The sequence below is a fragment of the Macrobrachium nipponense genome, chromosome 36, assembly GCF_015104395.2.
Source record: "Macrobrachium nipponense isolate FS-2020 chromosome 36, ASM1510439v2, whole genome shotgun sequence".
Lineage (NCBI taxonomy): Eukaryota > Metazoa > Arthropoda > Malacostraca > Decapoda > Palaemonidae > Macrobrachium > Macrobrachium nipponense.
In genome coordinates, this window is record NC_087220.1 from 43,045,548 (window position 1) to 43,070,277 (window position 24,730).

The 24,730-nt window shown below is 36.9% G+C and overlaps 1 protein-coding gene across 4 annotated transcripts in view; it reads right to left on the minus strand.

The window, feature by feature from the left end:
- The window catches only part of LOC135203581 (excitatory amino acid transporter-like), a 224,441-nt gene that overhangs the window by 22,624 nt on the left and 177,087 nt on the right, over positions 1-24,730 (minus strand). For 3 of the 4 annotated variants that reach the window (XM_064233345.1, XM_064233342.1, XM_064233343.1), the window contains 7 exons: positions 7,185-7,292; positions 4,842-4,967; positions 4,440-4,582; positions 4,004-4,126; positions 3,493-3,582; positions 3,113-3,270; positions 1,621-1,854 (listed from right to left, as the gene is read on the minus strand). In XM_064233345.1, coding sequence (XP_064089415.1) covers positions 1,621-1,854; positions 3,113-3,270; positions 3,493-3,582; positions 4,004-4,126; positions 4,440-4,582; positions 4,842-4,967; positions 7,185-7,284 — 974 coding nt within the window. In that variant the 5' untranslated portion in view covers positions 7,285-7,292. Of the gene's footprint in view, positions 1-1,620; positions 1,855-3,112; positions 3,271-3,492; positions 3,583-4,003; positions 4,127-4,439; positions 4,583-4,841; positions 4,968-7,184; positions 7,293-20,270; positions 20,403-24,730 lie in introns of those variants that run through there. The other variant, XM_064233344.1, reaches the window with a different exon arrangement.

Here is a 24,730-nt window from a genome sequence, read left to right on the forward strand (position 1 = left end):
AAACCATTATAAAAGAATAACAGCATAATTACTTTGAATTCGCAACTTCTAACTGACAAGACAGTGACTTGGAAAACAAAGGCTAGCAACGTTGATTGCCTGCTAAGGTGTGAAAATCACACTGCCACTGAATGGTAAAAATAATAAAAGGGTCTATGAATAAGAACAGAAGATTACAATAAATGAATTAATGAAAGAGAAGTCTAATGAAAACTAACAATCCTACAATGACCAAACAGCACAGCAACTATTAGCCCAGACACACAAAAAGTGAGTGATAAGTGTCCAAAGTTCCAAGTAGCATATTCTCCTTCCTACTGCCAATCTTTGTTCCTTAAACTAAAATGTGTAGTGCCTGAGGACATTCCAAGACCACAATTGTTGGCATACTGTACAGGAGTAATGGGACTGTGATGAAACAAATATTTGCTCAGAAAATGCCTTATGAATTCAGAAACTGTACATTCAGGAAATCTACTCACTTAAATCTCCAACTTTATAACTCAGGTAATGCATTTTTACTGAAATGAAGGAGACTTTAAGACATGTAAAACCATTTCCATCAAAGGTATGCAAAACATTAAATAACTGAAACTACAGTACAGTATTTAAAATTACTACAGAAGTCAATTGCTTATTGACAAATTATATTCTCAGCTTCAGTGGGTTCATTTGGAAGATGCAGTAGGGAAAGTTGACAGTGGACTGTACTGAATAGACTGAATAGAAGGCTTGTTCTCAGTAATTACCCTATTCAAAACAGGACAAAAGTTAACTTGGAATTCTTTGCCCTCAATGTAAACAACTTATGCTCATAAGGAAAGTAAAATAAAAAGGGATAGACATTCAGCTTTTGGGTAAAAAACTGTAAACAAACAAACCATACAGGGAGTTTCAAAATATGGCAAACTGAGGGAGATTCACTTTGGAGGTGCATTAATTAGCCGAATAATGAAACAAAAATTACTGCAGTGGCATTCAAGCTTTGAAACAAAACCAATCTGTTAATTTACAAAGGACAGAGGTAACAGGGTTGTTAAAAAAAGTTCTTTTAATATAATGTAGGTGGTGGGATTATATATAAAGAGTGGTTCAAATGTTACTTCAACCAAGTCTACAACACTAATCCAGATTAGAGTGAGACCCCAGGATGTGCACCAGGTAGGACAGATTGATGCGCCTGGCTCACAGTCCAGTCTCTAAACACCTTCCAAAGTGGTCAGCAAAGGCATTACTTTGTCTGATTTAATTCAAAACTGTTAACAGATAAAATGTGGTTGACAGCCAATTGTGTAATATGATTAATTTTTTTTTAATTTGGAAGGTTTGATATGCCGTTCAATTAAATTAGTGAATGTATCACATAAATTTGAAGTCTGTTACGTTAGTTCATATTACACTTACTTATTTTGCCAATCTTCAAGGGAATAGAAAACTGAAAATTTCTAATTCATATGAGCACTAAATACAATTTAAAATGCAATCTAGTCACGCTGAAAAAATGAGATTACTTTTGACTGAGACTGGTGTTTGTGAGAATGGCGGGTGTCTTGCTGTGGGGAAGTAGTAGTAATCGTAATTTTGGGGGCAGATGAGCTGCTCGCCTTAACTATAACTCACGTGGAAGCCGTAGCAAAAGAAGTCACCCAAGGCTCCAGCAGGTTGATGTAGAAGTGAAAAGGATTGCGATGAGTGAAGAGGAAATAAATGAGGTTCTGGAATACCCACTGCCATATTAATACACCAACCACCACTGTCACTATGAAGAGGCCAAGGTTGCTCATCACTGTGCCGAGGTTTTCCACACTTAGGATTTTACTCATGATGACACTTGCAACACCCAAAGGAGAAAGCCTGCAAAAAATGGAGACAGTAAAAGAAACACCCTTTGATACCATTTCACATTTTTATTCTATCTAGAGAAACAGCTGGTTTGTGTATAATCTACATCATGTCCCATTGGAACAGTCAAAGCTTACAATCATTCTATCAAGTCTGAAAACATTTTAGTATGATACTGAATACTTGGATGACCTTGAATAAACATTCTAGGATGATAATGACACATCTTTAGCTATGAGGCAAATGTCTTTATACCACAAATGCAGTGCATTATTAATAATATATGTAACTTCTTACTAAAAAAATATAGTTTCCTTCAGTCTAATCAGATTAGAAAGATGAGAAGTTTACTTGCAATCTTCCTTTTCCTCCTCTCTTGACAAATACATATCCTTAGTTAGTGATCTGAATCTATAACACTTTTTTTTTATGTCATTGTAAAGTAGCTGATCAGTTGTTTTTCAAATTTTTCCATGTAAGATTGGAACAGAAGTCCTCATATTGTAATCAAACAATTGGCTGGTTGATTATGAGCATTATGTAATATGCAAACTACAAAGCTATCAAGTGAGGCCCATAAAATAAATTAATTACATTAAAATAAAAAGTACAGCATGTTCAATTTCATTTGTTGTCTCTTGTCTTTTTATTATTAGAAAGGACCTTTTTTATGTAATGCCCCTTTCCTATACAGTACTGTATCTACTAAATGTCCAAAAAATGGTGAGAATAGAACCACTTCTGTATGCCCCTCCCCCTACCAGAGTGGATATACTCATCCCATTTGCCAACAGATGGGATTTTGAGGGAAGCTAACTTTTTTCTGGAAAAATCTTTTTGTGAAACTTTCAAGTGAAATTTACATTTACTGACTGTTTTTAGTACTTAAGACTGGATCTTACATGAATTTCAGTTAAATATTTTCAGGATTGTTAAAATCATTACTAAAATATCTTAAATGACTCTACAGTTTACTTTCAGGTTTGTTGATTACTACTAGTTCTTAAAAGACTACCTACAGTTTAAAGTTATTGATATAGATCATAAGTTAATGTCTGAAGTGCACAAGATTTTCAAGCTTGTGAAATTCTATCAACAATATAACATTTGTGAGCATCTGCAGAGCATTTTCAAGAACGTTAAAATGATTACTACATATACCACATTTACCATCACAGTTTAAGAATACTGTTTATATAGTTGTATGCACATGAACACTGCTTCTAAAGCCTTAGATCATTCAATACTGATATTAAAGATGTACACTCACCACATGATGCCAGTTACAATTTTCAGTATGACAGCATCAATCACTGAGAAGAAATCGATAACAATGGCTCCCTTTTTGCCTAATGATCCAAGGAGGGTACCAAAAACTAGACAGAACACTATGATACCTAGAGTATTTGTACCTGCTCGGTACTTGACCTGAGGGGAAATAAGTGAAACATTAGTGAAGAAACTGGAGATAGTGAGAGAATATGTCAAGTAATGCAGACACAGTTTTTGTTTACATTTTGAGAGTTTGAAAGGTCCTACTTTACTTTCCAACAACATTCAATATTAAGGTACATCTTTCCATCTACATATAGATATTTTTTCACTGTACTAAGTTTTCTGATTTCAGACTGCCCCTTGATTATTTCTCACCTTGCGGACCAGTTCAGGAATCTCCTCTTCTACTCCATCAGTCAAATTACTCCTAACTGTCACAATCCGCTCATCATAAACGGTGTGAACCTGTATTGGATGCAATCTTATTACACAGAAGAACTTGACTATTTTGATCCCTCAATGGGATACTCAGATAAGTGAAAAAAAAACTATTTACGAAATTAATACAATGAATATGCAGAATAAAAAATGCATTCTCATTGGAAAATAATTAATGGCTAAAAAAATTTAAAGAAATTTTATATCACTGGCATTATTAAGAATTCATGTAGTTTTGACATGCAGTGTTCATCATTAACGCTATGGTCAAATTCAACACCAAGAGATGCAAAGGATCTCAAATCAAGGTATTTAATGAAGCTATTCCCTGTATTCAGTAACTATTAAGTAAACCCTCATGGCTCCAACTCAAAAATATGTCAGCCTAATATTACAATTCTCACTCAAGCAATCCACTGAGTCCAGCAACTAAACATTTATTATTTACCTGCTGGAATGATGCCTGGAACAAATTATCAGGGAAAATATTTCTACCCAGGTCAAGGAAACCATCCAAAATGTTGACATTTGATGATGTACTTCCGGCCGTAGAAATCTCTTTAGCAAGGGCCTGTTATATTGGAAGTCAAAAGAAAACTAATTAGTAATGGTTTTCTTCTTTGGCTGCATCAATTTGCCTCCTGAATTTTTACATACATATGATTCTATTTAGCACAATAAACACATCATTTATCATATTTTCTTCAGAATAAGGCAATGGAACAGAAAATTCTATTTGAAAGGTAGATCATATAGATCAAAGAATAAAAAAAGTAGGAACCAGAATGTCCCTACAAAAATAAAAATCTCATACAATTGTAGAAAAAAATATTAATACATTTTTCCTCCAGAAGGAAGAACCCCTGTGACCATAAGAGACAAACCTCTTTGAATAATGGCGAGCCTGGGTGAATAGCAACAACGAGGATGACTCCCAGGATTGCGTTCAAGAGTGAGGTAGCAATGAAGTAGAGAACTGTCCTCACAACTATTCGGCCATTCATTTTGGCGTTAAGACTAGCTGAACCTGAAAGGAAAATTATTAACTCTTCTATCACCTTTGTTCTTATGCACAGGTGGTCATCTATGAATAAATTGGAGGATCTTATCTCTATCCAGGATCTAAAAGAATTTATTTTTTCATTACTGTAGATATGTACTCCTCAAATTGCAATTTACCCCTCAAGAGATAGTGTGTTACTGCAAACCTTTACCTATTCAAGAATGAATCTTTTTCATACTTTTGCACTGAACTTATCTAGAATATAACCACCTTCAATTCTTACCAGATATTAATGAGGCAATGATGAGTGGCAGGATCATGAGTTTAAGCATCCTAATGAAAAGTTCTCCTGGGTAAGATATGAGAAGGATTGTTGTCGAGTCAGGCCCTGCTGCCCGCAAGGCCAAACCTGGGGGAAGAAAAGGAACATTGGTCATTATTATGAAAATTATTATGAGAATGACTGAAGACCAAACACTGCATTATTCATCTACGTCCAGTATATTAAAATCTATACAGTTTTTTTGAGAACCTGTTTTGCTTTTCTTATCAATAAAGAGAAAAGTTTTGTCCTATTTTAACAAATCTACACAACCAATGGTGGACTTTTAACTTCATCCCATGTAATCATTGTTAATACTACTATTATTCTGGTCATAATACATAATAAATTTGGTACTGTTACGTTCCTGAAACATAAACTGCAATTTTACCAGTTCTCTTGGGTGCCTTGAGGAACGGTATTCACAAAACACATTTAAATATAAATTACGTTTTACTCAATTCACATACGTACTCAATTTCAACATTTGTAACACACAGATATGCTGAATTTATTGGGTAAACAGCATTCCACATTCTTGCAGTAAGAAATTTCCTTATTTAAATTCTTTTTTTTACTTTTGACAGAATTAAGCATTAAAATAAAAGTTGAGTATTCGGGAGATAAAAACTAAACCTATATATGAAATAGTAAGCTGATCTCGAATATCAAGTTCTTAGGGGGATCACGACAGTAAACAAAAAATGGATTAATTCCTTAAATAACACCAGAGGCAAAACTCAAGTTAATTCGAGGAATAAACACAGACTGGTCCCAAATGCCCAGGGAAATTTGTCAAACCTTACGTAATAGGGACTGCTGACATATAGCCCTGGGCAAATTGTTACGTAATTTTCCGAAAGTAACTGTGTAGTACATTGCTTATTAGAAAACTACAATTTATCGCATTAAAGAGAAAAGTGTTTCCACTTACTTATTGTATGAAATTCGATAACGTGAGTCGTACTGCAGTGATACTTATATATTCTTAATTTGCGATAAGCCGCAAAAAAGTAACTGACAAATGAAAGATATGTTCACGTTCTCTGCTTCAGTGCGAACTGCAATAGTCTGATAATATGAGTCACAAATCTCCCTTCATCTTCCATTTAAATAAATGATTGTCAAAAAACCCACCTGGACGATTCTTTTAGAAAATAAAACACCCTTAACAACGTAAATTACAAAGTGACTCACCATTTCCATGGCATCTATAATTCAACAAATTATTTTGTGAAAGTAATCATTTTTTCTAGATCTTGAATATACAGCAGGAATTACGAAGTGTACCTTGAATTTTGGGAAGAAACTGAAAAGTAAAGACAGTTAAAGCTTTCAGTTATTTGGCTATACATTGAAATACCCTGTACATATACTTGTATTTGTTTGTTGGCTCCTATTTATAATTCTGACACTTCCCTTGGATTTGCTGAAAATAATAATAATAATAATAATAATAATAATAATAATAATAATAATAATAATAATAATCATAATAATAAAAAATTTAATACAATAAAATAATAATAATAATAATATCTCAATAACCAATACTCTGGGGAACCTTAGGTGCATTTGCTGTTGGGATTTGTGACACCACTGTAGTGCACAAAGGGATCCCTTCCTAAGGCCGAGGCCAGAGCATTTTATAATTACCGGCTGACGGAATGCATGGCACTGATTTCTGGCAAAGTTACAATAATTCACATGGAGCTGGCACCTCCTCTCTTTTGGGGTGACGAAACTCTACAGCGGGCTGGTTTATATAGATGATGAAGTAAAGTCTTAAATTGTACTACACGTCTCTGATTATGAACGCACATTCATAAGCTGTCAGAGATTCTCTTTGTCTTGATAAGTTCTGTAGCTCATATTCTTCCAAATCTACATATTTGATGATAGACACACGTGTAGATCATGGATATAACCTTTCTCCGTCAAAGGATAAAATCAACTAAAATAGACACAATTTGTAATTCAAATATCGACAAACTAACACACATTTATGCATGTAAGTTCATCTCTCTCTCTCTCTCTCTCTCTCTCTCTCTCTCTCTCTCTCTCTGAAATAAAATCTCTATACACTTTCTAGATTAACTAACGGATAAACTCTCATTAGACATTTACAAGCACAAACAATCTCTCTCTCTCTCTCTCTCTCTCTCTCTCTCTCTCTCTCTCTCTCTCTCTCTCTCTCTCTCTGAAATAAAATCTCTACACACTTTCTATATTAACTAACGGATAAACTCTCATCAGACATTTACAAGCACAAACAATATCTCTCTCTCTCTCTCTCTCTCTTACCGAGTCCAACGCCAACGATGACTCCTGAAAATGTGATGAGCAAAAGGAGGTTCTTTCTGACCCAGCCCCACCGCATGTCCGTGACACGTACTGGGGACATCTTTCTACCTGTAAAGAAAAAGGCGGCACTCTTTATTATCTCCACCTATTAACGTTAGTGTTGTCATTTAAAATAAATTCTTTATGTGCGAACTAAAGTGAAAAAATGACACGTTAGTGTTGTCATTTGAAAGACATTACGTAGAAAAGTGAAAAAATGACATATTTGTGTTGTCATTTAAAATACATTCTTTATGTAGGAAAGTGATAAAATGGCACGTGTCATTAAAAGAATACATTCTTTATATAGGAAAGTGAAAAAATGACATGTTAGTGTTGTCCTTTAAAAGACATTCTTTATGTAGGAAAGTGAAAAAATGACATGTTAGTGTTGTCCTATAAAAGACATTCTTTATGTAGGAAAGTGAAAAAAATGACACGCTAACATTGCCATTTAAAAGACGTTCTTTATGTAGGAAAGTGAAAAAATGACACGTTAGCGTTGTCATTTGAAAGACGTTCTTTATGTAGGAAAGTGGGAAAATGACACGTTAGCGTTGTCATTAAAAATACATTCTTTTTGTAAGAAAAGGAAAAAATGAATCAGTTTGACACTGTAATCATTTCCATTGATTCCACCAGGGTAAAGAGTCTTCATTGTAATCACCATCAAAACAGAAAGGGAGAAACCGATGTTATTTTCAGGTGAGAGAAACAGTTTTCCTGGGTACACATAAATGGGGTAGTGACCCACAAAGCACATGGTCTTCTGCCAAAGTTTCTATAATGTTGGGGCATTCTATTTTCTACGGATGCACGTGGAAACAAGAAGCATGGGCTATGTCTTCTTGCGCAGTATGTGATGATGAATGCATGCATACATCTATTCACCTACACACACACACACATAATAATTTATATATATATCTATATATATATATATATATATATAGATATATATGATATATATAATATATATAATATAAATATATTATATATATATTCCTTTTTGCAATACATTACAAGGTATGGAACTGCAAATCCTATGTCCCTGGCCAATCAATGTCTTTTACACTTTGAAAAGTGGCGCATATGTTGTTTTCCATATTGGGCATTCTAAAGGTTTGAAAAGTAGGCGAGGTCCCGAAGATGAGCTCATTCGCCGTTTAATGGCCATTTCATTTCACCAAGGGATACACAACCCTTCTCTAGAAGCTTTCCTGTTTTGATAGATTAATAATTTGTAGATCTTTTACTAGGTAGTGACCCCCCACCGGGTTTTAACCCGGTATGCATCCACCTTTGCTGCCTGTTTAGTACAAGCCTGTTGGGATGACTGTAAAAACATAAACAAAAGACTGTAAATACCATAAAGAAATATTAGCCCTAGATAACGACCCCTAAAAACCCTTGGGAGTCACTATCTACGAAAGATCCGAATTTGTATCTTTATCACCATTGAAGTGGCAGCCCTGAATAAACTGTCTTGATATAAGTGGTTTTGCTGGACTCATAAGACAAGCTCATCTGCCATTAAGGAAGCATTTCCCCATCAAGGGATTCACAACCCTCCACATGGTATTACTTTGCTAAGGGATATAGTAGTGTGTTAGTATCTAGAGCCGTTGGTAATTCATATTGCTGCAGTGTACAAGATGCACTACTTACTACCACCAATTTAGCAGTCAAGTCTGTTACCTGATAACAATCCAGAAGGTATGTGTGAATGCAGAATTGACAATTTTGGGAGCACCCCACGCTGGGCCAATGTTTTAAGACATAAATAATAATGTGTGTGTGTGTGTGTGTGTGTGTGTATACAGGAGTTATAAAACAATTCTTAAGTGTTAGAAGGAACGAGAGGAATACAAAAAGTGGCTGGAAAGATAACATGAAAAACATTGGGCGTCAACATCCAGGAAGTGAAAGAGAGTGCGTGGGCGGGATAGAGGGGTGTGTGTGTGTGTGTGTGTTTGTTTGTTTTATGAGGTTCAGCGTGCTGTTGGTGAGCCTTCTCTATGTATACGAAGCGATTATATCTTGTAAGTTTCTTGCACACAGGTTCCTTTGCGATTCAGCAGTTTAAGTACTAAAATTTAAGAGATCATACAGAAACGGCCGAGAATTTGCGCATGCGCTAACACTGCCACGCGAACAGGCGCCCTTTCTTCTGACCAGGACCGGTTCAAATCAAAATCTTCGAAACTTCCTTTATCACAACTCTGACAATTGAATACATACATGACTTGAGCCTGTTCATGGACAAAAGTCTAAAAGCAATCTTTGCTTATGGAATAACTGAAGCAAACTATACATACAATAAAACAAATAAGTCATTATATATATATATATATATATATATATATATATAATGACTTATTTGTTTATTGTATGTATAGTTTGCTTCAGTTATTCCATAAGCAAAGATTGCTTAATATATGTATATATATATATATATATATATATATATATATATATATATATTAAGCACTTACAAATAAGCACTAGTAAACAGAGGGGCATTAAGGAAACCACATGACTCCATTAGACGACGAGGCAGTGCCTGAGTGCCTTACTACCGTTCGTTACTGAGGCCGAAAGAAGAGGAAAAATCGATGGCAGAGAGACATATATGTACCAAGGTTTAGAGTGAGTTGTTGCCATGGCAACGTCGAGGCGCCCTTGTGTTCCTCCATCCACCCACACGCACGCACTCGCTCGTTCGCTCGCTCACTCACTTACTCACACACACGCACACACAAACGAACGCACACTTCAAAGGCTCCCTCGTTTAGGAATCCTCTTAATTCCCCGGCTTTTCCGTCTTGACTTTCTCTGTTCTTCGTGTTCCTCCGTCAAATCAATTTGGAGGTAAACGTTGGATGTCTGGCTCCCAGTCTTGGTTTACTCACGACACACCTTCGACGTCGAATCTCTCTCTCTCTCTCTCTCTCTTATCCCAAAAGAGAAAGAGAGAGAGAGAGAGAGAGAGAGAGAGAGAGAGAGAGCCACAGGAAGGAAACACGAAGAGCAGATCCCCTTCATGGTAGAGCATAATGGGTCAATAATCCCTAGACATGAGAGGCACCGAGGGAAAAAAATGGATATGGAGAAGTACTACAATTAATGGACGTCATTTTAAGCAGTGACGATAATTGATTTTTCATGGATAACACACTTGTTTTTGTCTACCCTAATGCTAAATTGGATTCTTTAATATATAAACAAGTATAAATATATCTTTATGTATAGATACATACGTTATATATATCTAAATCATCATATATTATGTGTGTATACGATAACTCTAGATGCATCCCACCAGAGTCGACCAACAACCGTGGCAGGCAGAACGCATTTTTCACAAAACCGGACCAAGTCGTTTCCCCCTCCCGGAAACGATTCCGGGCCTCTAGGCGGCGACACAATGCTGGTACTACTGGAGTCAAGATAATAAAGGAATAAAAATACAGAATTTAGGCCAAAGGCAGAGCACTGGGAGATATGAGGTCATTCAGCGCTGAACGGGAAATTGACAGTAAAATAAGTTCGAAAGGTGTAACAGGAGGAAATCCTCGCCGTTGCACTATGAAACACTTGTTAGAGAGGGAGGAGTCAGATGGAAGAAAGAGAATATGAACGGAGGTACAGTAAAAGATTGCAGCTAGGGCCCAAAGGGACGCTGCAAAGAACCTAGGGGGAGAGAGAGAGAGAGAAACTGAGCGGGTGAGCGCGCGCTATAAAAAGCGCATTATCATCATCAGAACCGTCCACCATATGAGTAGCGACAAGGCCGACTTATTCTGTTACTTCTTGAGTAACGACGAGCCACCGCCGTCTGGCAAACGACACTGCTGTAACTTGGCATCGTGAAAACCACAGTAAAACGAGATTTACGACTCAGAGAGAGAGAGAGAGAGAGAGAGAGAGAGAGAGAGAGAGGTCTCTAAATATACTTTGTTTTACATTGGAACAAGAGAAGTCTTAAAGGTTTGCGATAAAGAACACACACACACACTCACACACACAAAAAGAGAGTCTCTAAATATACCTTGTTTTACATTGGAACAAGAGAAGTCTTAAGATTTGCAATAAAGAACACACTCACAGAGAGAGAGAGAGAGAGAGAGAGAGAGAGAGAGAGAGACTCACGGGTTGGTGCTCAAACTTTTATAACTTGTGCTGTACAGGACATAGCGGCGGGGCAAATTGTAAGTACATGTTGGGAAAGTGATGTAAAGCAGACATGTCTGGCACTAGTATTATGCACGTAGTACGAAATGTGTCATATCTCTCTCTCTCTCTCTTTCTCTCTCTCTACCCCTGACTCGAATTCATTCAAGATCTTTTACCATTATTCTTTTCATTTTAAAAAGGAAGACTTATTTTGAAAATCCCCATCTCTCTCTCTCTCTCAACTCTACCTTCACGATCTTTTACAATTCACCTTTTGCATTTTAAAAAGGAAGGCGTTATCAAAATCTCCTCTCTCTCTCTCTCTCTCTCTCTCTCTCTCTCCTCTCTCTCTCTCTCTCCTGCCTTTTCAATCAAGATCTTTTACAATTATCTTGCTTCGTTTTTAAAAAGGAAGGATTACTTCAAATCTCTCTCTCTCTCTCTCTCTCTCTCTCTCTCTCTCTCTCTCTCTCTCTCTCATTTCCTTTCTTCTATTTATAAATACTTTCCTAAGTATTTCCCATTTCCTTAAAAGTTTTTGCAGCTTTCCAAGTCATTTCCTTTGCTTCTTCATTAGCTATTCATCTCCTACACAATCTCTCATTTCCTTTCAGCTCCGTTATTCCAAATTCTAATTCAAAAACCCTACCCTTCCCTGCTCCGTTCTCTCTCTCTCTCTCTCTCTCTCTCTCTCTCTCTCTCTCTCTCTCTCTCTCTCTCACAAAAATTTCATTAGCAAAAAATGCACGCCAACGAATTTACATTGGGCACCTTGAGAACACTTGAAACGGCAACCCCCCGCCCCCTCCCTAAGCACACTGACCCGACCACAGGCACCAACAGACCCAGACCCAGAATTTAATGAAGTCCAATAGGTGGAGGGGGTGGGTGGGACACAACGAGAGACTTTTAAGTGGTCCAGCAATTTCCCCATTACACGGAAACACAGACACGATGTAAAAGAATGCCATGGCCTGAAACTGGCCGCTGCATTTTTTGTTTTAATTTCCAACACTTCTGCTTGTTTGTTTATTTATCTCTGCTGTTACTTATTTACAGTTTTTTTCATCTCCATTTTTCTTCTTTTTTCACATGCATATAGTACAGGCTTTAAAATTTCTGTCTGCAAGTTAATGGGTTCTTGGGCTTGTTCAGTACCAATGTCAACTCAAATTCCAAAACAATAACTCTTTATCGCCATCAAATGAGTCCATTCAAACAGTTATCAACAACAGTTTTTTTTACTTGACTATTTTCGCTGTTATTAACCACACGTCTAGTTTCCACTCCATGAGCCATCGAGTATATTACCACCTATCTAGTTTCTACTCCATGAGCCATTGAGTATATTGCTACTTGCCTAGTTTCCACTCCAGGAGCCATGGAGTATATTACCACATGTCTACTTTCCACTCCAGGAGCCATTGAGTTCTATGGCGATTTGGTAGGATTAGCAGGATCGAACAGTCGGTAATGTCCCTCTCTTAACCACCGACCATCACATTGCGGCTTCTAGTAAACACGCCATAAGCAAGATCTATGTACACTCAATAGATCTATGTACACGCAGCGTCTACGTAGTCCCCACTTAGGAGGAAACCCTTCCTTCAGGAGAATTAGTACCTCCTCCCGGTACAGATTTGGTTCGAGTCTTTAGCCTTTGACCAGACAACTGAGACAAGAAGCATTTCACAAGGTCTTGGAGCAACACCCAAAATAAAGAGTTTGCCCAGGAGTGACTTCAGGTGGCACTAGTGCAAGGTCATTTTTTTTTTCACTCTTTCTTTAGCTGCAGCTTTGTAACCGTAAGCACACTTGCCTTGTCCAGGGGCATTACTCTCACTATCCTAAAACATTTCAGACAGTGAAAACTGCAAGCAAGGGCATGCCCGAGTCGTAAAATATTGTTCAGAAATACATCAACTTACGGAGAAATTACGCAACATCAACTCCTATTCCCAAACTAAAGTATTGTAATATAAAAAATATAAATCAATACTATATTAAATCTTTTAACTTAAATGTAAAAAAAAAAAAACTGTAGATTATCATGGTGCGTAATTTACACGGTTAAACAAAAGTAGCATAATTTTAAACCTGGTTTGGGTATGTTCAACAATCTTTTTATTTATTGTTATATTTTTGTCTTTGACAAGGTTATCATGAAAACGTTCCACTAGACCTCGATTCACTATATCTACCTATACACATGCATATACATATATATATATAATATATATTGATATATAATAGATATATATATAATATATAGATTTATAGAATCTATATATAATATATATACACACACACACAATTGTATTCCACTTAGGAAAATGAAAATAGTTTATCTCAGAAAGTGCCAAACAGTTTCGTCCTCCAATGGACCTCTTCCTTCAAAAACACTCCAAGAGCAGGTCCATTGGAGGACGAAAACTGTTTGGCACTTTCTGAGATAAACTATTTTCATTTTCCTAAGTGGAATACATTTGAATTTAGATATCTTCGTGCCTAAGAAGAATACCATAAATAAATATATAAATATATATATATATATAAATATAAATAATATATATATATATTATATATTATATATATATATATATAATATATATATATATTATATAGTGTTTGTGTTGAAATGAGTAGTGCCATGTCTCAGAAAGATGGCTTCTGCAATTTTCCGTCTTTACTGCACATCAAGGACACTTTGAAAAAAATGAATGGACAAAGTTCTGCTGATATACTGGTACTGTAATTCATCCCCTTAATGGCGTTAACAAAATCCAAAAGAATATTACGTCAAAAGTAGCATAAGAATGCTAAAAGTCGATAAGTAACTGCGGCAAGCAAATAAAAATCATTTCCTTTTTTCATTTTTCAAAACCATTGGATTTACTAGCGAAGCGGATCGGTCTAGCTTTATTTATCAGGTCCAAATCAGCCGAGTTGATTTTCCTCCCAACATGATACTCCACTAAGTATCAAACGAACCTCCTCGTGTATGTACGTACATACACATGTATGAATACATAAAACAAATCAGTCAGCTCTCGACTGCTTTTCATCATGAGATCAGTAAGTCAGCATAAGCTAATCACCGTCTGCAGTAACTCCCCTAAAACTCTATTACCGACCTGTATCTGTCATAAAAGCAATGATGAAATATATGTTCCCTTTTTATGGTCCATGACGTGCATGGAAAGCAGCAGTCAGGGTAGGGGAAAAACTGGCGCCGATAAACCGTAGCCTTTCATTTTCGCTAACAGCACATCCACTCAACACGACAAAATTGGGTACGAGATGACCCCCAAAAGCTGACGCTGTCATTAATATGGAAAGCTGTATCTGTTCAAAACTGAAGTAAATGATACTAACAACAAGGTGACAATAACAGAAGGAGCCAAGGCGTGATCCGACCTCCAGCGTGCAAGATTTTCTCCTCAGGCAGTTATATACATTATATTCCCAACTTTTATTGCAAATTTAAAAAATGCTAAAATCTACAGTCAATGACAGCATTGTTTCACCAACGAAAATTGAAATAATACACTATTTTATTAGAAATATTTTTTCTGTGCTGTTACTGTTTAACATCCACATGATCTATTTTTCCACATTTTCATTCTTAATAAATAAATCATAAATATCCTGCCCTAAAATTCCCGTATCTTTAACTCAACACGAAACACCCTTTTTCAGACCTTTTTAGACTCGTCCATAGACCTTTCCTACCCCCCATCAAGAATAACAGCAACAATATAGTATGTAGCTTACTACCCGAGTAAGCAAAAATTACGATTTAGGCGAGTAATAAAAAAAACGCATCAAGACAAAGAAAAGACAGAGACAATTGATAGATGCACGGGACAAGAAGTGAATTGGAACTTGAGAGAGAGAGAGAGAGAGAGAGAGAGAGAGAGAGAGAGAAAATAATCGCTCCAAACGTATGCATAACAATAAGACATTTATCTTTCCGGGGTATGTAGTATAAATAAGATAAAAATAAATAAAACTAAAAAGATAAATAAATAAAAAATAAATACACAAAAGCGCCTCCCCACTCATAATATACTTTCACAAATCCAACAATCTTGCCGATATGAATTCTTATCCCGTGGACGCTGATGCGGAATACCGGTTTGCTTTTCTTCTGTTTTTATGAATTTGTTCGGGAGAGCGAATTCTGAATTCATGAATATGGATGCCGACGACAGCATACGACAGGATTTATAGTTAGAACCATTTTGCGTTCAGAAAGGGTCTGCATGAATTAAAAAAAAAAAAAAAAAAAAAAAAAAAAAAAAAAAAAAAAAAAAAACACACACACACACACACACACACACACACATCGAGATAGCCTTGCGGTTAAAGCGCTTCACTGTACGTCCTGAATTCTTGGTTCCGTGGTTCGCGCCAATGAGCCGACGAATTTCTTATCAACTAAGAAAACTCTCTTTCGGTTAACATTATATGAAAATGCATTAGCTCCGAGGCGAGGTAAACCGAATTAGATATCAAAGGACTTTGTAGCTTAATGCATATATATGAATCACGATGATGTAATAAGACTCATATAAAGTGTATGTATATATTTTATATACATATGTATGAGTATGTATGTATGAATGTATATATATATATATATATATATATATATATATATATATATATATATATATATATTGCTGGCTGTTCATAGATTCTTCTTTGTCATCCATTTGTTAATGTGCTAAGGAAGCCTTATTATGCACAACTGGCATGTGGGCGTTTCCAGGGACGTTTCCATGGCATCCGGAAAAATATTCCATTTTCTTGGAAAACCTTTTGCCTAACGAGAGAGAGAGAGAGAGAGAGAGAGAGAGAGAGAGAGAGAGAGAGAGAGAGAGAGCAGAAATTTAAGGAACAAAGGACAAAACATGATTGGACCAATGAAGAATTTTCATGTCTAAGCAAGACAAACTTACTTAAGACAAACAACAGAACGTGGAGGTAAGAAGGGAACAACAAGAAAACGAGAGGGAATAAGATAAAGTTCTAAAAGAGGTAAATGATCTGACGTAAAAAAATAAGTAATATTGAGAAAAGACAGTTAAGGAAGTAGTGCGCAGTTTGAGTGTAAGAACGAGATCAAAATGAACAACTGAAAGAGAGAGGAAGTCATCATTTAGTTAGGCTATAATATTCCTAAATGATACTGGCAATACTAATTTCATCGATAGTAATTATGTAACATCCTCCACCCCGGAGAATTATCAAGAGGATTATAGAAAAAATAAGCAATAATTAGGACAAATCAGTAGAGCGAACGTGACAGAAGTCTCAAACTGTTTCCAGCTGCGAAAAGTATCCCCTCCACCCTCCCCCTCAAAAAAAAAAAAAAAAAAAAACAAAAAAAAAAAAAAAAAAAAAACGTATAGCAATATGACTTGCTAGTTGATGTGGGATGACAGAAGGACATCGCAAAGACGAAGGTCATAGACTACCAAAATACCTTGTTTCTGTTCTTTGCAGCACCCCTTCGGCCCCTAGCTGCTACCCTTTTCATTCCTACGACTGTACCTCCTTTCATATTATCCTTCTTCCATTTTACTTTCCACCCCCTCCTGACTAGTGATTCATAGTGCCAATGCGTGGTTTTTTTTTCTGTTACCCCGTTCAAACCTTGTGATCGTCATTTTCCGTTGCAACACTGAATGACTCATAAGTTCCAGCGCTTGGCATTGGCCTTAATTACATAACCTTGCTGATAAGAGTAATAAAAAATTCTCTCCTAACAAACAAAAGTATATAATTTAACTGAAAAGAACAAAAACTTCCAAAACATTGCATCTCGTTTGATTTGTAAACCACATCCTCTGCAAGAAGGAGACACTGGGAGAACTGCATAAGCCTCAGAATGCGCGACGACTCCTACTAAGTTAACAATCTTTCAGCGCTGTCTCCGCAGTATAAAGGCAATGCCAGCAGAATCTTATGTACCAGGGCAGTCACACGCCTCCCCCCTCTCCCCACCCTACTACAAAATGACGAGGCAAATAGCTGCTTGACTCTGCTGATGAAGCCGTAGACAATGTTTGTTTTTGTCGTGATAAGGGTGGGACGCAGTGCTAAGCCAAGCAGGAAAAAGAAGACGAATAAATATGAGAGAGAGAGAGAGAGAGAGAGAGAGAGAGAGAGAGAGAGAGAGAGAGAGAGAATTTTCTCTCTCTTAATCGCGGATCCATGTCGAGGTCGATTAAGCCTTTAAGCTTGCACGTCAAATCACAAACTAACTTTGATAAGAGATATTCGGTATCATTCCTTATCAAACCTCATAAACAATGGTTGCAAACACACTTGAAAATTCCTCACTAACCATGTAAAATAATAACAAACCTTGGCAATCTCTTAAAACCTGCAATGGGTCACAATAAGGCCAGGAAGCTTCCAAATTAAGAACGACACAACAGCATTAGCTCGAAGCGATGGAATTCACAAAGAAGAAAAAAAAATTAAATTCCCTTTCGTCGAGTCAAGATTTTACAGACGTTATGGGTTAAACGTCAGAATTTCAAGGCGACACAAACTTTTTAAGAACAAAAGACACAAACCACACAGAGGGCATAATTCAAGGCCCAAGGTAGGAAACATTGCGCAAAAATGTGAAGTGCACTAACCAGGTAATTATTTGATAAAAATTCAGTCGCCAGTTCTATGGAATAAGTTGTTATGGATCCTCTGAAGGAAGATGCACAAAAAAAGACAAATCTACAACTCTCAACTTTATTAAAAAAAAAAAAAAAAAGCTTGGAAAGGAAGATATCTAAAACACTGGGAAATAAAAAACAATAGATAGGAAAGCAGAAGTATTAATATACCTACAAGAAAAGGATAGGGGGGAAACTATATCACAACGAAAGCAAAGCAGGTAAAAATGAGATTGGAGAAAGGCAATCTGTAGGTACGTGTGTCACGAGATTCGTGTGAAGTACAACATGAAGGCAAACTAATAAAAGTAGAGAGAGAAATAGTCACATTAAAAAACTGAGGTATACAACACGCAATTTTAAAATGAGTTCTTCGGCTCGCAGAAATATCCCAACATCAAAGATTTCAATAGTTGTATGATATATCTTTAGCTAAATAAATAAATAAGTAAATATCAAACTAAGACAAGCAAACATCAATACCACAATAACAATGGTGATAATGTTTATGGTATAGAAAATATTACGTGTTTACCAGTTTCCCCAAACACTCTACAGCTTTTACGTTTTCTTTCATAATTGCAAGGAGACACTGCGCAAACTCAAGCGCAATTTCCGATTTCTTTCACAAACAGCAGACTCCTACAATTTTCTTGAAATATCTATCATCGAAAATACTGAAGGTGACAAAACAAAATCCTGGATCCAGCTACAAATTTGCACTACTGAATCTTCAAGAATATGAAGTTAAAAGAAAAATCCCTCACGCAAACAAGTGACAGACGAAAATAAAACACACCCTTCTTCTCAGGGAGGGTAATTAGAAGTATTTCCATTCTTTCACTTCAATATGTTCATTTATATATCACATCTTTAAGTAACGTTTACGACATGCGCTGAAGATTTCCTTTTCTGCCATCTCTATAAAATTTCTCGTTAAGCACAAGGTTACTTCGTGCATTTCCTTCATTGATTTCAAGCATAGGCTTCGATGATTTATACATTTCTTTCATGCTTTGTTACGCCAGGCATTTTCATTTGATTCACTGTTTTTTTTTTAGCATATTAGGCCCTTATATACCTAGTATTGTTTTTACGTATATTCCGACAACTACTTCTAAGTATACGATTCATTTTTTATCATTTGTTCAATGCTTGTTAGTATATGGCGTCTTTTACATATCTTCCACTGTCTCACTATTACTTAGATTAAATACACAATATATATATATATATATATATATATAATATATATATATATATATATATATATATAGTGTGTGTGTGTGTGTGGTGTGTGTGTGTGTGTGTGTGTGTGTGTGTAGATAAACTAAATTAATTCACATTCAAAAGCTGCATCGCAGGAGAGCTTTCAGTTGCTCAACTTTTTTAGATCATAAATAACAGACCCAACTACTTCGCTTTCCCTTAAAGAATAACCTCCTTGTGCTTTTACATTCTTTCCCATATTAACTGTCTGGCTTCAAGAAGAAATCATCCTTTGTACATGAAGAAAAAGTGTATGGTTATAAATGGTAATTGTATCACTAAAATTGAATTCACATATCCTTTTAATCAGAATCTACAAAAAAAAATGTAATCAGTAATCTGTGCTAGTTTCCATTTCCCAGCCATCTATGAGAATCATTAACTTCAATCTCTCTATTGGATAAAAATCATTACTACTGTCTACTTCAGACCAACTGAAAATATGTTACCGGGAAAATCTGTACAATTGGAAGAATAATGTCCTGCAAAATACATATTAAAAATGATGTATAATTAAACATTTCACAAAAATGTACAAAAACCTGCCTTGATTCCACAAAAGCAATTTGTGTCTTCACAAAAACATTTTCTTTCCAAACGAACAACTGATCAAATGCGGCGACTAAAACAACAATAAATCCTCGACTTCCTTCTTTAGCTCATTGTATAAGATCAATTTTGCATTCTCAAGACAATTTCCTTTCAAAAAAGAGATAAATGAAGTGGCGACATTAAAACTGTTTTCACGTTTCTCAAACAAGACCGTATACAAGACCTTTTTCTGTTGCTATTCATTCCTGTTTTCATCATTAAATCCTTTGATTTCCATTTGGGGCTTTCTTTCTCCATTGGAATCTGCCCATTACTTATCCATGAGAAAAGTTGAAGAAGAAGAACTGAAGTAGCGAGTACTTACAATAAAAACTTCCGTGAGGAGAGAAGGGTTACTGAGTGTGGGTTTCATTCAGAACGTGGGTTCGTGCTCCAAAGGTCGCTCTCTGACTGGCCAAACAGAAGCGTTTGTACCGCTCTCGGCTTTTCCTTCTCTCTTTCATCCCTCTCTCTCTCCCCCTCCCCCTCCCTCGCTCCCTCTCTTTCTCCCTTTCCCAGCTGCTCTCGTGGGCATGGCCGTCCCTAACCTGAGCGCCATCCCCCCACCCACCCATCTCTCTCTCTCCTCTCTCTCTCTCTCTCTCTCTCTCTCTCTCTCTCTCTCATACACATCCTATTTGCTTGCTCTTCTGTCATTTTCCCTCAATCGGCGTTTCCTCTATTTTACTTCCTTCTTTCTTGACATCTCTTAATCGTGATTATCTCCCCTCCTCCCAGCCTCTCTCCCTCTCCTTATTCCTCCTTTCTCGCTCCCTTTTCGTCCTTTCATGGCACGTTTTCCACCGACTTGTTGAAGGCATCCCCCTCACACACACACCTCTCTCTCTCTCTCTCTCTGAGTGAGCTTCCGCTGCCATCCATGCCTTTTTCTGGATGTTTCCAGTTCCAGGCGTTCGAAACTACTGAAGCGGTTGTTACTGTGTCTAGTTCATTGTGGTTCTCCGTCGTGATTTTGCGATTTTTTGGAAAAAACGTGAATATTATTGCATTCTCACAAGTTACTGAAGCAATGGCTTCGGAGACCTGTGGCACAAATAATAATAATAATAATAATAACTGACACCAAGAAGAATATAAAGGCCACATGAATAAAAAGTTACATCAATAATAATTATAATAACAATACGAAAACACTTATTCCAAATCAACGCAAGTCACGAGTCCAGGGCGTCGCAATTCAAAGAGAAAACACAACAGATAAACGCTGACGGAAAATATACTTTTCCATTCAAGGAACGTGCTGCGTTTTCCCAATACTCCAGTGCCCGAGGGCTTCCAGGAAGGTCTGCAACTGCTCGATCATTTCACGCGTCCAGTAGTCAGTGAAATGTGGCAAGCGGGTACCGTAGAGTTTCTAAAAAAACTTGTGGTGGTTTATTGTTACCTCTATTATTTTTATCGAACATAATATTACATTCCTACGACATTGGTTTGTACCGAATGTTCTCTATATGTCTTATGGCCTTTTTCGCACGTAGATGTTATATTAGGTTTCCCAAGGTCATGTAAAGGTATTCCACTGTAATGGCTTGATTTCCTCCGACGTTTTGACTTGTGCTCTGACGGTCATTTGCAGAGTTACAAGGTGAGTGAAGGTACAAAATAAACAGTTATCTCCATCAGACGCGAGGGTTGGAGTTAGCAGGCGGATTTCAGTGCCGATTTTAACTGCCAGGTTTGATGCCGTTCCATCAAACCAGACCTGGGGACGGTGCGATCTTCTTCTCAGCCTACTGGATGGGGGTGTCAACACTTCAGGAGGGTCGTGTTATTTCAATTTCAGTAGCTTAAACGTTCGTATGGTTCCAACTTCCAACACATCGAAACTCCCGCTACACTTTCAAACAGTCAAGTCCGCAAGAGTACTGTATACTTACAGGACTCCGGACGTCCCACATTGCTTCAATCAATGGTTCCCGTTCGAGACGAGGTGCTGAAATGTTCTTTGGCTCTCGAGCGCAAAATTTCGCGGCCTCTTCCCAGGTAGATGGCTCCACAATCGCCCATAAGCCAGTTGATAGTACGGGCAAGGACGCTGTCAATCTGGCAGTTTGTACTGGTGAAGAATCTTTGAATTTTCCAAATATTTGCAAAAACTGGTCTGCTATGAGTCATTGAAATTTCCGAATATTTGTCAAAACTGGTCTACCATGAATCCTTGAATTCTCTCAGCATCTGTAAAGACTGGTTTACGACAAATCCCTGAATATTCGTGAATGTTTGTAAATGAAACTGTACTAAATATGTATCATAAATTACGTATTAAACTTTATTTCCAGGTCTTGAGTGACGATGACTTTTTAATGGCGAACATAAATCACGAATCTTCTTTTCCGTATCGTGATTTAGATGATATTAAAGGAGGTCTCGACTGAATATAACAAACGTTTCTACGGCATCTTAATCTGGTCTTCTTCTACCTGGAAAACAGCCTTAACACGACTATTTGTCTCGAAGAGGAGGCTTCCTGGCGACGCCCCTGCAATCTAGCACTGCGGAATATATGAGGTTCCTGTGAGCATAATAAGGACTTGGACAATTTTAGGATCTTTCCTAGAAAGTGACCCCAAGGGGTTTTAACCTCTTATGTATCCCCCTTTGCGGCGTGTTTAGTACAAGCCCGTTGGAGATGACCGTAAAAACATCAACAAAAGACTGTCAATATCATAAGGACAATGACACCCAAGAAATATTAGTCCTAGATAATGACCCGCGAAAACCCTTGGGGGTCAATAGGGTCAATATCTAGGAAATTCCGAGTTTTAAATCGTTGGGGGGAGTTAGAGGATGTTGGGATCACCACACAAACGCCTGGGAGCAATTCAGTGAATTAAGTGTAGTTGGCCAAGTAAAAATATTATTTTCAAACTTATCAACACCTTATATCATTTTACTTTTTATGCTTAATTCTATTTTATCTCATTGGGAAAACTGATTAGCCTTCTCATGTATTATCTCCATAATAACTTTATCAATAAGTCATGTGCTATGTTTTCCTTGTTTTTGAAGTCTTAAGTGATTGTGGCTACAAGTAAGAATCCAAACACGTCATGATACCATAACACTTCGCGTTCTTTTCCGTATGTCGACAATAACGGCAATATTCAGCTTTCCACGAGACTTCTCTACATGCTTTTATCATCATCATTATTATTACTTTTGTCGATTGGGTGGCTTTTATAGTGTCGGGTTCCGGGTTCCATCCTGCCTTTTGAGAAGTCCATCACTTTCCTTACCATGTGCGCTGTTTCTAGGAGCACACTCTTCTGCACGAGTCCTGGAGCGACTTCGGCATTTAGTTTTTCCAGGTTCCATTGCAGGAATCTTGGGAGCGTGTCTAGTGTCCATATTATTATTATTATTATTATTATTATTATTATTATTATTATTATTATTATTATTATTATTATTATTATTATTATTATTATTATTTGAAGTCTCCCAAATAATAAATATTTATTGCACTGTATGGATATCTAATAAATAATTTTCCCTTCCACGTTGCAAAAACTTTTTTCTCAAATCAAGTGACACTGGGATATTGAAATACAACAATGATCTTATTACTGAATTTTCTTAAATACAATCATGAAATAACAGCAGTTGAATATAATAACAAACAATACGCAAGAAGAACGTCAATATATGTCGGGGCAAATGAATACTTAAATGGAATGTATACACGACATTAAGAAGATAAATAATTAAAATATTAATGGACAGAATGGAAAAATACAAAACTAGACTTTCCAAGATATGCAATGTTGGTCCGGGCGGTGGACGCCACTCGCAGACGTGTGTGTGTGTGTGTGTGTGCGTGTGTTTGTGTGCGTGTGTGTGGGAAGGCAGTAACATGTGCTAGTAAGCTCATCCATTATGTAACTCATGCGCTGAGTAATATAAGGGCTCATTGCCTTCTTCTAGTGCTACTACAACTATTATCATTAGTAGTAGCAGTCGTAGTAGTAGTCATAAAATGCTAATGAAAACAAATCAACAGTACAAACACTGCATCCGACATAGCATGTTTCTTCCCATGGCCGTGGCGAACACAAAACAAACACACAAACCGTTCGGTTGAACGCGCCCGAGAGTCAGGTCAATGACTTGGATCTGTATAAACTCAACGCTTCATAAAACCGTCAGAAAAAAAAGCTACGGTGCCATTCTCAAAAAATACTATTTACAAGCACACGTAAACCTCCTTACGCACTGTTATCGTTCGGGGGTTCCATGAAGACGTCAGAGGGAGCTCGACGAAGCCGGAGCCATCCTAAACTGAGCTCGGGACAGCGTGTTACGTAATGCACAGCTTGAGGCCATAAACTTGCTGCGCAAGACGGGAGCCCGGTACTGAGAACTTCATAGACTAGACTGGAATTTTTATTTTTTTGTTATTTTCTTAATTACTTTTACATTTATCTAACAACTGCGGATAATTTGTGAACACTGGAAACCACTGATTTTAATGGATAGCTTTCATACCAAAATACTAAATGGCCACTGAAGTAAACAAGGAGAGAAATTGCATACAAATTTATAAAGCTAAAGGAAAACTGTCGGTATCTGTCAGTGGCAAATGTCATGACTCATGGAAAGAACAACGAACCTTGGAACAAATCATCACTGACTCTCTCATGAACTGATGTATTACGTAAACAGAACACTGGCATTTGTTTAGTTTCATTGTAGAGGCCCATGGAACGTGAAACACGAAACCTAAGGCTATGAAAAGAACAGACAAAAACAAAATGAAAGCTACGT